At 31.8% G+C, this 14,443-nt stretch overlaps 1 protein-coding gene across 1 annotated transcript; it reads left to right on the top strand.

Annotated features, from left to right (window-relative positions):
* Positions 1 to 1,093: 1,093 nt before the first annotated feature.
* Positions 1,094 to 14,116, top strand: LOC132728734 (CD109 antigen-like; the record flags this gene model as incomplete). The annotated part of the gene is made up of 11 exons (XM_060714405.1): positions 1,094 to 1,286; positions 1,941 to 2,011; positions 2,953 to 3,078; positions 3,803 to 3,842; positions 8,871 to 8,955; positions 9,618 to 9,708; positions 10,388 to 10,636; positions 11,057 to 11,284; positions 12,406 to 12,504; positions 13,070 to 13,135; positions 13,922 to 14,116. Coding segments are annotated over exons 1-11 (1,386 nt in total), but the record flags the coding sequence as incomplete, so codon positions are not given.
* Between the last annotated feature and the right edge of the window lie 327 nt (positions 14,117 to 14,443).

Below are 14,443 nucleotides of genomic sequence, written 5' to 3'. Positions count from 1 at the left end.
GCAGTGCGATCCTCTGTATACATAGTGATACTTCTATGTAACAAAAGTATAAATTATTTTCTAAATAAAGCTTCATAATTAATTTAATCTTTCAAGAGCAACAATCAAAATATTTGTCTCTTAAACGGTGTTTCTAGAGTATATATAATTTATATTTATTTTTAGATCATACGAAGTCACATTTCCAGACTCGCTAATTCCCGGCGAGGAGCTAAACATCAGGGTGATTGTTGTCAAGGCAACAGGACCAGTCAATGTTGTTGCGTCGTTATGTTATTCATATAACGATTCAACAATATTAACAACTCAAAATGATGTTTGGAACGGTAAAGCATTTACGCTTATAAAAAATTATACAAAAGAAAAAATGTATTAGTTACATTAGGCAGCGAATTCGTGATGAAGTTCCTCGCGCGACGTTACATTATCCATTGATACTTTTTTATTCTGAATTTGTTGATTTATAAAAAAGACATTTGTAACTTTATCATTATATATGAAAACATACCTGTTTGGTCCTGGAATACTTTATATATTCCAAAACACGTATGGACTTAAAACTTTAGATACTGAGCACGAAAAGAACTATAACACATTTGTTCATTCAAACTTTAATAATGCATATTCTGGCCAATTGTTTTAAGTATTCATCTAAAAGAACAGTCTGTTTTTTAGAGATCGTGATCAAAATTTTATGTCACAGCAGAGAAAATGGCGACTCATGTTTGATGACTGTAGAAAGTTCGAACTTTGCTTGATCGTTTCATCCCTTTTATCCTTAAGAAAGATTTAGCTTTTCAAAAAAATACACATGTATATTTTATATATTTTATCATTTTATCTAGGTATTCCAAGTATTTTGTCAATCAAGGTAATGGAAATAGAATACTTATTTCATTTGCTTACCATTGTTCTGCAGAAACGTATGTTATTCTTTTATAATTTGTTTCTTTCCTGTAAAGTCATTTATAATGCAAAAAGTTCATTAGACATTACAATAACAAACAGACGTTAGTGTGTCCGAAACTCGGCAAATGTGGATTTTTAATATACATTTCCAAAATGAGGTGAAAAAAAACCCTCAAAAGTTTTTTAATTTAGGAGAATAAACAGAGATATTTGCTATTTGAAGGTACCAGAAAATATACAAATGTCGCAATATAAAGTTCTAGTTAACGGTTCTGGTGGTGTATCGTTCAGTGCCGAGTCTAGAATAAATTATGTAGATGACAATCTTCATATCTTCATACAGACGGATAAAACAATTTATTCAGCCACACAAGAGGGTAAGAACTTATCTGTTCCCTTTTCTCTCATTTTCTTATACATTTGTATTTTAATATTACAAATGGGGACCTTTTTAAACAAAAAACCCTGCCTAAGGAACAAACATATCAATTAATCTTTAATAAAATACATGTAAATACATGTACTATTTTTTATTTTTGTACTAAAAATTACAAAAATACATGTACTAAAATGACTAATATTTTCTTACATTTCGTCTAAGGTGATTCCGAATTGTCAGCCATGTCTGATTTTCACTCTGGTTGCACAGTGAAACTAGGCCAATTTTTTAAAAACAAGGCTAAGAATGTTACAATATTATATTACAATGAACCATTTACAATAACATCTCAAAGGGTATGTACTCGTATATAGGAATAATATACATAAAATTAAAAAATCAAAATATATCAACAAAATATTAATACCAAGTAAAATCTTTTTTTATCAGTTTTTATGCACGTTTCATGAACGGCAAAATGCAGTTTAAAGTACGAGCGGTGAAGCCAATTAATGTTTCTTAATTAAATTCTGAACATGTTTTCATTTAATTTTGTACAGTTTCAGTTTAAACGAAACAAAATAAACAAGCAACTAAAATTAAAATCATTAGTTATACATCTTATATCTTAATAAACATGATTATGTTTCAGTGAAATACCGGGCGATATTATTACACCGGAACCTCTTTGGATACAAAGGTCTTGCCACAGTTATAATTCGTGTATGTATGGTACCTCTTGTAAACCACCAATATAAACTTACTTATATACCTGTAGAAATCAGCAATGTTTAGATTTTTTAACACTGCAGCAATTTGTCATGACTGGTGCCGGAAATGTAGTGTGATTTAGTTAGTTTGTCCCAGCATTGACTCCAGCTTGTTATATGTCTGTTTTTAGCTGGGACTTTACTAATTATCTGATTGTCGCCACAAGCTAGACTTTTACGTTATATTTGGTAATTCAAAAGTCAAAAACTCCGTATGTGTGAACGGGGTGTGGACCATGGTTACAATTGATAAGTTCATTAAAACCATTTTTTTTTCTTTAAACCGTCAGTTTGGTGTTGGTTAAATATTAAACAATACGGTATTTTCCGCACCACGATGCCTCGAAGTTTCTCATTTAAAAGTATATAATATAAGCTTGCTCGCCATCCAAACTGGATTATACGATATGTGAATTAGTATTTACAACAAATCTATATATACATTTTATATATATTTCCCAATCATGTAATAAAAACTCAATATTGATCAACCTTCTTAATCTTTTTTTTTTATTTTGAATAATGGGGAAGAAAGACGTTAAAGAAGAATTTGAACAAAATTTGCGTTGTCACTTGCCCCTCACCGCTGTAGGTTCGAATACCGTCAGGGACTTTGGATTCTTTCATGTGAGGAAACTATACAGCTATCTTGCGGAAGGTCAGTGGTTCTACTCAAGTGTCCGTTCGTGCCTGAAAAAATGCACAGAGGGACACCTGAAGTCTTCCTCCTCCAGTTTTATTTTTTAAAGATCAGATACAAATGTAATGTACAAATATGTAAGTGCTACAAGATTAAGATGTAAATAAATTCTGATATAAATTAATACTGTAAATAGAAATTGTGTTTCTCAAAGTAAATGATTAAATGGTGGACACTAATTTTGTCTTCTTTAGGATGGGAAAAACAACAAAATTGAAGTTAGAGAAAATTTAATACCGAAAGATGGCGTAATCACAGGTCGCCTACAGTTAAGCAGGGAACCAGTTTTTGGTACTTGGTCTATCGATATCAATGCTGCGGTAAATATGTTCTATTCTGTTTTGTTCAGGTAAATAACTAATGAAGCTATCAGATTTTTTTATTATTAACTTTAAATAATAATGTCTGGAAATAATTATATGTTAATGCAAATATAGCCATATAAGTATGCTAAATGAGTTATTTGTGATGAAAAACTGAGACTCTTCATAGTTAGGCTAAATATCAAATTACCCTTGCTTTATGTTACTCACATATCTGCATTATTGCTGTATTTAAAACTAGTTTCACATTTCTCGTATTTGGAGACCATCATAAATTTCGAGTGTGCTTCGTAGAATCACTCGTTAATTGCTCGGGGATTTCATCCCACCGATTCTCGCTACTGGGTGCGAAACTCTAAATGACGCATGCAACACTCTTAATGAATTTTGCGACACTCACAATGCCGGATGGGACACTCACAATCCCAGCTGTGTCACTCATTACGACTTATACATAACTCATAATGCCGACACCCGTAATGACGCAGGCGACACTAATAATGCCGAATGTGACACTTATAATGGCTTATAAATGCGACGCTACAATGCTGGATGCGTCACTGGTTATATTACATACGCGACATTCACAATGCAAATTGTGCATAAACAAAGTCGTTATCATTTGGATTATGCCAAGGTGGAACAATTAAGACTATGTTATTGTTATTAAATAACCGAATTTAATGATGCAACAATATTTGTTTGTATCTTTATTTTTTAGACGAAAAAGTTAACGAAGCATTTCGAAGTTAACGACTATGGTAAGTGTAATGAACATTTGGACTCGTCATAATGCAAAAAAATACATTTGCAGTATTCGTATACCAAACCATGACACGGTTTAAGTTTATAGACAGGACTGATTTTGAGAATTTGGCTCCCAATAAGATGCTAGAGGCATTTTGTAGTACAAGTGGTATCTCGGTGTATTTTACCTATTAAAGGTATGCTGAATCCGGTAAAGGTGGATACCAAATTGAAAAACTTGATCTTGACCATTGAAATGGCCATTTAAAATGACCACTAAAATGACCGCCAAATTTTTTCAAAATCTCTCCAAAATCATAAATGGATGATATATCAAATAAAAATTTTAAGGAAAGGAAAAGCCTGAAATTTGTCACAAAGCATGTTTAGCTTAAAACAAATTAGACACCAAAACAGAATTAAAAAAACTCAAAACAATCCAATATGGCCGAAAAATCCAAGATGGCAGACATTTTTCTATAGGGCAATATAATACTAATATAGAAGTAATATTTAAAGATAGTACTGAAAACTTTAAGGCATTTACAAAGCGAACACCACACTCTTTCCTGCCCTATCTGCTAGATATAGAGCTTTCATGAATTTTATCTGGTACTCAGATGCCTACTTATATTTGCACAGCGTGCGTATGTGTGAGGGGTTAAAACGTGTGCATGAAAAATATACATTAATTAAAGGCACCTATCTCTGAGTACTCTTGGGTTTTGTTGAACGTGTTTCTGTTATCGGTCGTCGTCTTCGTCCTTCTGTTATCGATTCTCGTCGCGTTTCTCTGCTGTCTTCTTATTGGTTGTGATTTTTGGTTTTCAGTTTTTGGTCCTCGTCGCAGTTCTCTTGTTGTCTTCTTCTGAAATCGGTCCTGATCTCAGTTCTTTTGTTGTTAGATGTTTTGTTATCGGTTCTCGTATTCATTCTTCTGTCATCAGTCCTCGTTTATGTTATTCTGTTATCGGTCCTCTTCTATTTTTCTGTTATCAATCCTCGTCTCCGCTGTCTTGTTGTCAAGTCTTCTGTTATCGGTCCCTGTCTCGTTTTTCTTCTTTCTTTTGTCATCGGTTTCCGTCTCTGTTATCGATCCCTGTCTTCAGTTATCGTCTATGTTATTCTGTTATCGGTCTTCGTCTATTTTTCTGTTATCAATGCTCGTCTCCGTCAGTTGTCAGTTTTTCTGTTATCAGTCTTTGGTTCTTGTCTTCTTTCACCTCCGTTCTTCTGTTATCGGTTCTCGTCTCTTCTATTAGTCCTGGTCTCCGTTTTCTTGTTGTCAACTCTTGTGTCATGGGTTGTCGTCTCTGTTATCGATCCCCGTCTTCATCCTTCTGTATTCAGTTATCGTGTATGGTATTCTGTTATCGGTATTCGTCTCTCTTTGTTGTTGTTTTTATTGTCAGTTCTTCTGTTATCGGTCCCTGTCCTGTTCTGTTATCGGTTCTTGTCTTCGTTTTTTCTCCGTTCTTCTGTCATCGGTTCCCGTCTCTTTTCTTCTGCAACCAGTCGTGGTCTCCGTTTTCTTGTTGTCAATTCTTGTCTCCGTTCTCCCTTCTGTTATCGGTCGTCGTCTTCGGTCTTGTACTTTCGGTACTTGTTTCCTGTTCCGTTAAGGTCTTCTCTTGTTTCTATCGTTGCCGTCATCCTGTGTCTATGTCCTGGTTTTGTCAGTATTGTAGTCATTTATTCGTTCAGTGGAGTAGCGGGGGATCGAACTCAAGACCCCTTGATTTGTAGGCAGACAGTGATACCACTGCACCATAGCGCCCGCTCTGAATAATAACCATTTTTGAAAATCCTTTATACATCTATTTCAATGGCTAACAAAGGGTGTATTACAATTATATTTTAACACCTCTATTATGTAGCCAACCCACGTGACTTTTATATATGGTCAAAGAAAATATTACTCCATTTTTAACAAGTAGTATTTTTATTGATAACTTTGCTGTTACTTTTAAGATATCCTGGAAATTCATTGGAGGGTACCCGGAATTCTAATGTATAATCTTTTTGTAGAATTTTCTCAAAACCGTGACTGAATTCCAAATTTTCGAGAGCTGCCATGGCATAGCAAGCAAACGTAGCAATATCCCGGTTTCAGGCATTTTATGACTCGATGAAAATATGGTGTTGTTTTTGTTGTTGTTGTTTCTAACTTTAACTTTAAATTTCAAATTAAATAGTCACTTACTTGTAAACAAGATGGTAAACATTTGTTGTTTTCTGTATTTTTGTTAAGAATGTGATAAAGTTTAAGATGACTTTTTAATATTAACGATTATTCAAACATTACAACTTGGGAATAAAAGAAAAGAGAAATTAGTTTAAAAAACGTACTGGTATTTATTAACAAAAACGTGTTGGCATGAAAATGGCCATGGCTGGATAAAAGCATTTTAATTATTTAACCTATTGAAATGTCTATGTGTTTCGATTTAAGACTACTAAATGTCTTTACTATAACTGTTTTTGCCCCGGCAACGGTTGCAAAAACGTGGTAGCACATGCTTCAACTGAAGGTACACAGGTACAGATGATGAAATCACTTTACATGTTTGTTTTACAAATTGATCAGCTCCGATAACGGTCGCTGAGAATTATAAGCATTTTCCTTTTTCTATATCTTTTTGTTCCAGCCATGACGTGCATCTGAAAATATAAAGGGAAGAAAGCAAAAACAAAGAAAAACAATGAAATTGAACGGGTGGGTTTGTGGTGGGATTCAAGATTTGAAATGTAAATTTTAGATTTTTTAAACGAAGATAAACTAGTCTACCTCTTCTATGGTGAGCCACGATCGAAAGACCGTTTCCAGAATTTGCTTTGCCTTATATATGACATATTCAAGTGTAAGTTGTCTTCCCTGACAACTCTTTTTGAGGCCCTACTGGGGTGTTCTAATAAAGAATGTTAAGTTGTAAGATTTGAATAAAAGATTTAATCCTTTAGCGGATAAATCGAATATTATCCATCGTATACCTGAATGCAGTTATAATTGAACTAAAAATGAATTATGCAGATATTATTTTTGGCAGAAAACAACAAATACAAACAAAACAACACACAAAAAACCTACATGCAGCATACATGTGTAATGTTCACAATGTGCTGAAAAACGGCTCTTTATTAATTTCAACATTTCAGCAAGTGACACATTTTATAAAAGAATGGGACAGAAATGTTATTTAAAAAGTAGGTTGGATATTTTTTAACCTAGTTTGCTCAACACTCATTTATCACATTTTTATATATAAACCTGAGGTACAGAAAATTGACAGAAAACAACTTTCATAGATTGAGATAGAGCCAAGATGTCGTAGATATTTGGGTTACAAAAGGAGTTTTTGATCCTGATAATGTTTTAAGTAGGATAAACATATTACAAGCTTAAATTCTTAAAATTTTGTACTGCCTTAATTTTTTTTTAAATACTTGCAATTATGTAATTATTATGTCTTTAGTTAGTTTCTGGAGAAAAGGCTTAACAAAGGTGGTATCTTTTATTTTATAGATAAATTTTATAATGTGTCACATGTCGCCTTGAAAAAAGATTTTGTAATGGTTTTGCGCATACTTAATCCCGCTTTTGCATGTTGGAACAACAATAGTTCATTTGTTTGTATACACAGCCTCATTGCTTATTTTGTATAGTCTTATTTTATTGACCTGTCAATTATAAATACATTACAGCACTAATTGAAATATTAGATTACACTTCGATTTCGTTGGTAAAGTTTACGAGAATTAATATGGAGTATATAGAGGACATTTGTTTGTTTGTGTGTAAGATAAAATTTTATTTCATCGAGTGGGCTTTAAAAACAGTATTTCCACGAGTGGCGTGGCCACGAGTGAGAATACTGTTTTTAAAGTTCACGTAAAAGTTTATTTTTTTAAAACACTTTTTGTGTCGGTTTGTGTTGTGTTTATGGCATTGAAATGACATTTTTTGACATTTCAAAAATCATTTTTAAATATTCATTTTAAACCATAAATAATAAGTGCAAAATATATGAAAACAAAAAGAACAACTTAAAAAAATCATAGCTACAAATAATGTAAAAATTACGGAACACCTGAAGTGACATTTTCCACATTTTCTTCCTGAATTGAATTCGTTTTTACGAGATAATAATTCCCAATTAGAAATATTATTTCATTTTAACGAAAAATAAAATCTTAATTACGAAATATTGATTCGTTATTACGGAATATTATTCCGTAATTACGTATATTAATTCGTTATAACGAAATATTATTTCGTAATTACGAAATATTAATTTGTTATTACGAAATATTTATTCTTTGGTAATATTAATTTTATAAACTAAGTTTATTGTTAAATATAAGTCAAGTAAACAAAACATTAAAAGTGATTTTTTTAAATCTTAGTCTTATACTATAACTCGCTAGTAAAACAGTACTGTATATACTGTTAATTGTGCCATTAGACATATAATCGCTATATTTGGTGGCCAATCTCAGTAAAATCCGATCATATTGAATAATAATTTGATTTTGACAAGAATAATTAATTGCATCATATTGTATCATAGTTTAAATGACCTATTTTAGTATTATTAAGCAGCCATTTTGAATTGACCTTTTGAAGGTCAATGTCAAGTTTATTTTCTTGGTATCCACCCTCATCGTCTTCAGCATACCCATATTAGGTTAAAACACTCAAGATATTACTTGTACTATAAAATGCCTCCAGCATTCATATTTTCTTAAAATCAGTCTTGTCTATTAAACATTCAGTGGTAGAGTTTTACCATTTTCGGAGCGATCGTTTATTAGATAAGTACAAACTAGATTTAAAACATCAAGAAAATTATGGTTAAAAATTGAATTAACTACACAATTAAGATTACATATGTAACAACATATACACATGTAGTTTATTTAGGTTTCTTCATGCAGCGACAAAATCAAAATAATTGTACTAATTTTGTTAAATTGAAGCCAATAATTTAATAAATTCTTAAAAATATTATGATTGTACATGTTGCCTGTATTTATATACTCAGCAATACCTAGATTTAGTGTGGATATTGCGTTACCTAAAGAGATCCCGTACCAATCAGCTTCAGTCAATGTGTCAGTCAAAGCTAAGTAAGTGATTTGATATGAAAAATCGTAAGATTATTTTTTAAGATACAAAGATTTTTTTGTGAAATATAGTGTCAATAGGCTTGTACTTAAGCCAAGAGAAAAAAATAAATGAAATGAAATGATAAGAATATACTTGTTACAAGTTTACTTCATATGTAAGTGGTATTTGTGACATTGTAAAATTTGCTTTAAAGTTGTCTATAGTAATCATATGTTTATCATATGTTGACTGCCTGATTTCATTCAAGGTGTTTCATTTACTCATATTTATGCTCGTATTACGTTCTCCACATCCATTAGGACCGTGATAAATATATTTTCCACATACAAAAATAAAACTTTGCGTAACACAGACTTTAGACTTTAACTTTTATATAGAATAATACAATGTAATTCAGTTTAAACAAAGTGATATAATTTAATATTTCAGTGTACTTATTCTCTGCAGTATGTTTGTTTTCCTTATGGGTCGATTGTCTTTATTTCTCCTTGTATGTTATGTTATTATAATACACTCATGTACATGCCACAACACTAAACAATATCTTGTCCTGTACTTTACATTGCTAATTATATTTTCACTTATTCCAGTCCAGTTCCTTCATATTAAAGTATAAGACATGCCGCATACGTTATATTTTTTATGTTTTTTTTTCCTTCAGATTCACGTTTGGGGCGAAAGTTTATGGAAACTGTAAACTACAAATTTATACCAAAGCATCTATATATAACTTTTTAGAATACAACAAACATGTAGGTGTAATGTTTTCACCTTTACATGCAGTTTTAATATCATTTTGATAATGCACTCTATCAACATTATATATCGTATCTATAAAAAATACAAACTGAACATTGTATAGTAAAAATAGAATATGTTGTGGTTTCAAGATGGGTTGACTAAAGGCGAACCGAATACCGATACGTTACAAAATCTTCGAGTGTTGTTCATATAAACTTAAGAACTTTTATAACACGAAAAAAGACGAGCTATAAATTCTCATTATAACAAATACATTTCCTTCAATGTAGGATTTGATACATTTTCTTCAATGTAAAGTCAAATACATTTTGTTTAATATAAGTTCAATATATTTTGCTCAATTTACGATTTAATTCATTTTCTTCAATTCAAGATTTTATACATTTTGTTCAATGTAAGATCAAACACATTTTGTTAAATGTAAGATTTTGATATAATTGTTCAATAAGATTCAATACATTTTTGTTCACTGTTATATTTAATACATTTTGTTCAATTCAAGATAAAATACATTTTGTTCAATGATCAGATACATTTTTTATATTTGAATGTGGCCGGTGAACTTAACACAGAAGTATTTTTATTTGAAATGATTTGAATATATTATTCCATTTTACCCGCATTGATTCTGTGACGAAAGCATATATTTTTTTCTCTCAAATTCTACAGATGCAGGGATCAGTAACATTTACGGTCCCAATATCGGACATTAGTCGGCAATTTTCACTATATGACACATTTATAGTTCGAGCCTTGGTGACTGATAATGCAACAACTCTTACCATTGGCACTGAGGAGAATCTTTGGATAAATTATGTCTACCCTACTCAACGTCCACAGACGATTAACAGATATCTGTCTATCTCAAAGCTGGAAAAACGAGACACATTTATACCTGGAATGTCCTACTACACACAGGTTAGTCGTTTGATTTCGTCGGGAATTATGCAAATAGTAAAAAGATTTAATCAGAAATGCTGTCATAAACGAAAATTAACTATGACTTATTCCCTATTTTTTTTTTATTTCTCAAAACCCTTTTTTGTGTCCTGTTATAGTTTTCAAAAAGTTACTCAATGACTTACTTGAACTATCTTTTTGCTTCTGTTGCAATTGGCAATTAATACAGTTACAGTTATTCAAAAGTATTTTATGGAACTCAAAATCTACTTTTTTTACTTTTTGCTATTTCTAAGACAAAACTTCGGTACTTCAAATATTATTAAAACATAAACCATGTTTGCCCATTCTAAAGAAGAAAAGGGACATCATTTTGTCTTTATTAAATTCATTCATCGACGGTGTGATTCAAATTATAGTTATCCTTCTTTTTCCTAGATATTTGTTGGTTATAATGATGGGCCAATTGGAAAGCCAGGTGTCATAAATGTGACCCCAACGGTTACAACTGCTGAAGTAAAGAGCTGCCTCCTCAACAAGCCATCTACCAAATGGCTGGACTTAAAGACTACAACGCTTCAAAGTTTTGACATTCCGTTTGACAATGAAGGATATGCAGATCTTAGCTTCCCAGTTGCCGAATATACAGATAAAATAGTGCTTCAGGTGAAAGAAGTAACCTGTAAAGGGTTGTGTTTTTTTAATGTTTTACGATATTAGACTGACAATGATATCATATTATAATTTAATAATAATCAAAACCCAGTCCATCTATTACTTGTAGATTACCATTTAATAAGCTGGAACAGGAAAATTTGAGAACATGTTCAAAGTTGCAAACGTCAAGAACATAAATTAAAGCTCGGAATAATTTGAAAATAATTATGCTGCATTTATGTACCTATCTTTTTAAAGATAAATGTACTCATTAAAAAACTAAGTAGGCGGCTTTTGACAAAAGGTATAGATATTTTTCAAACAGCTTTCCACATGTTCATCCGTTAAAGCCTAAACAGACGGTAGGTTTTAGTTGTTCAACATTAATTATGGTATACTCGTAAAGCAAACAATACTTGTATTAAGACCGTAATTCTACAATATATGAATAATGATATTTCTCTTCAAAATATTTTCCACCAAATAGATCCCTTGCAGAATTTCGTCAGTATTTATACTGGAATATCTGCAAATGTTATAATTGTTGATATTGACCAATTAAGGAGATTGTTTATGAGCTAGACAAAAGGTTCTGTCGGTGGTAAATAGCAAGGATATAGAACATTACCTCTGGAATAATGGAATAATTGAGCACCATAAGCCTGCTCTGTGCAAAGAATTGTTTGGTCTTCATGTTCATGTTTTAGAACGTTTTAGCTTACAATACTTTTTTGAGTATTTGGGATTGGAACATTCCACAAATCTCGCTACCCAATTCTTGTTCAATATCCTCTTTACTCCACTTTACTACTATGTTTACTTTTTTGTCCTAATTGTTCTGGAATTTCACTAATTGCACACATTATCGGGTCAGGAAATCTGTCATTTGCCATCCTTGGAGGTCTGTACAACAAGTTTTACAAAATAAACATGTTCTATCCTGTAAATCTAGTATTAAGGTTTACGAATTTTAGAACTAGTAGCCTTTGCACATTAAAATCTGCTTGTAATCTGTTGTACTTCTAAATCATAGCGTCTGTGAAGGCCTTTAGAACGTAGTCTAAGAAAGAAACTGTTGATGCTCATAAATAAGGTTATTAAATCATTTAACATTGCTATAATTTTTACAGTTGCGATATGAAACTATTTACAAGAACGTAACACTTTACTCGGTGTCCAGCGTGCCTGTGTTGTTGCTCAGAATGTACACTAATAAAACAAACGTTCAAGTAAGTAAATTTACGCAACTCTGTTAGTGATATTTCTATAACATTTATTAAACAAGGAGCAGCACGAAATATTTTCTTAATGTTAGAATATGGTTATATAATTGACATGATATCTTTCTGTCAGTATCTGCGTTGTAGTGTGCGCATCGTTTCGTATACTGAAAATGTCTTCTATTGTAATTCAATAGGATACCGTTTTAGTGTGCGCATCGTTCAGTAGACTGGAAATGTCCTGTATTCTTTCGTCGCAGCGTTAGCATCGTTCCTTAGAGAGGAAATGTATTGTGTTTATATTCAGTAGGATACAAATCAAGCCTGATATTAAGTTTAGGAGTAAATGAACAAATATCTATATATGCAAATGCACATATTATGATTTTCAAGCTCAGTATTTTTTGTGAAATTGTGACTTTTTACAGCTTCGTTTTCAGTTGTGTTTTCATTTTTTTATAATTTGTCAATATACTCTTAATTATACAAGTTTGAGTTTGTCATGCGTGTTTTAGCAGAAAGATCGATTGTTGCGAAAGGCACGGCGTTTACAAGTTTATATATTATATTTCAGGTTGGCCAAAGGTTAGAAATCATGACCGAAGCTTCTGGTGATCTGGATGGTTTGATTTCTTATGAGGTAAACTAGTGTTGTTTTTTTTTGACAGGAGATTAACGTCGCACTAATACTGTAAAGGTCATATGCCGACTTTCTAGTTAATTTCAGACACGAACGGGCACCTGTAATGTACAAGCTAACTGGATAGCTTCCTCACATGAAAGAATCCATTGTCCATGTCGAGAGTCGAACTCACAGCCGTAGAGGGGCGAATGGTTTAGAGTAAACCATTCGACACAGGGCGCCCCTAAACTAGTATCGAATTGATATACTAGTAACTTTAAAGATTCGATATTATAGATGGTATTTCAAATAATCAATCCTTAATCAAATCCTCAACTTACATAATGTAATCAAATAAGTGATTCTTCCCAAATTATATATTTTATTGAGATTTTTTATATAGTTAACAAAAGAGACGTGAATCACTAATATGAGGAAGCAACCAATGTTACAAACCAATAAGTATAATTTCCACTTGACTAGATTAAATCTAGGTTTGTAGAAAATTTCAAGGACTCAAGGATTCAAAAAAATACTTGTATATTCTCTTGTTAATGTATTTTTGAAAAGTCAACGAAAATGTATGTCTACATGTATAAGGATGTATTATTATCTACTATACTGTATTGTTTTTGTAAGCGCAGAAGAAAGTTTTTTTGTTTTGTTAGAAATAAGGTAGATTGTTCACTGTGAATTATTTTTACAGAAATATGATATCACTTTGAAAGGCCCATGATTTATGATTTATGTTAAAATGTATCATATAATAACATCCTACATTTTAACAAAGTCCCCTTTTCACAGATCTTTGCAAGAGGTGTGTTACGTAAGACACTTATTTCCGGTGTGGCAAATGAAAAACGAACTAAAACAGGATTTGAAATAACTGCCGACATGATACCAGAGGTGTATGTTGTAGCAACACATGTGACCAAAGCGGGGGACCTCCTGACAGATCATTTGTTGCTCAGAGTATATGGGTCTCCATTAAAAAATAAGGTAGTCGTACGTATAAAAATAACTTGTAAAATGTTGCTAAAAGATAATGTCATTTTGTGATCTGACTGAATTTGTCAAACAGTAAACAGGTAAATACAAAAAAAGGTACTAAATTGACTTAATCGTAAATAAAGGTATGAGAACAGTAATGTTATTATACTTAACACATCCTGTAAGTGTACATGTATAAATGGTCTTACATGTTCGTCAATATTGACTCTATCATGCTACTTTTTTAATACAGTAGTGATACATATGTTTATGTAACAAAACACAAATTTAACATTCATGCCCAATAATTGTGATGGTTCGTGAAAAGTCATCTTT

The sequence above is a fragment of the Ruditapes philippinarum genome, unplaced genomic scaffold, assembly GCF_026571515.1.
Source record: "Ruditapes philippinarum isolate M1 unplaced genomic scaffold, ASM2657151v2 ctg4736_1_1_1_1, whole genome shotgun sequence".
NCBI lineage: Eukaryota > Metazoa > Mollusca > Bivalvia > Venerida > Veneridae > Ruditapes > Ruditapes philippinarum.
The sequence above is the reverse complement of the archived record's forward strand: the minus strand, read 5'-3'. Positions and strand labels throughout refer to the sequence as shown.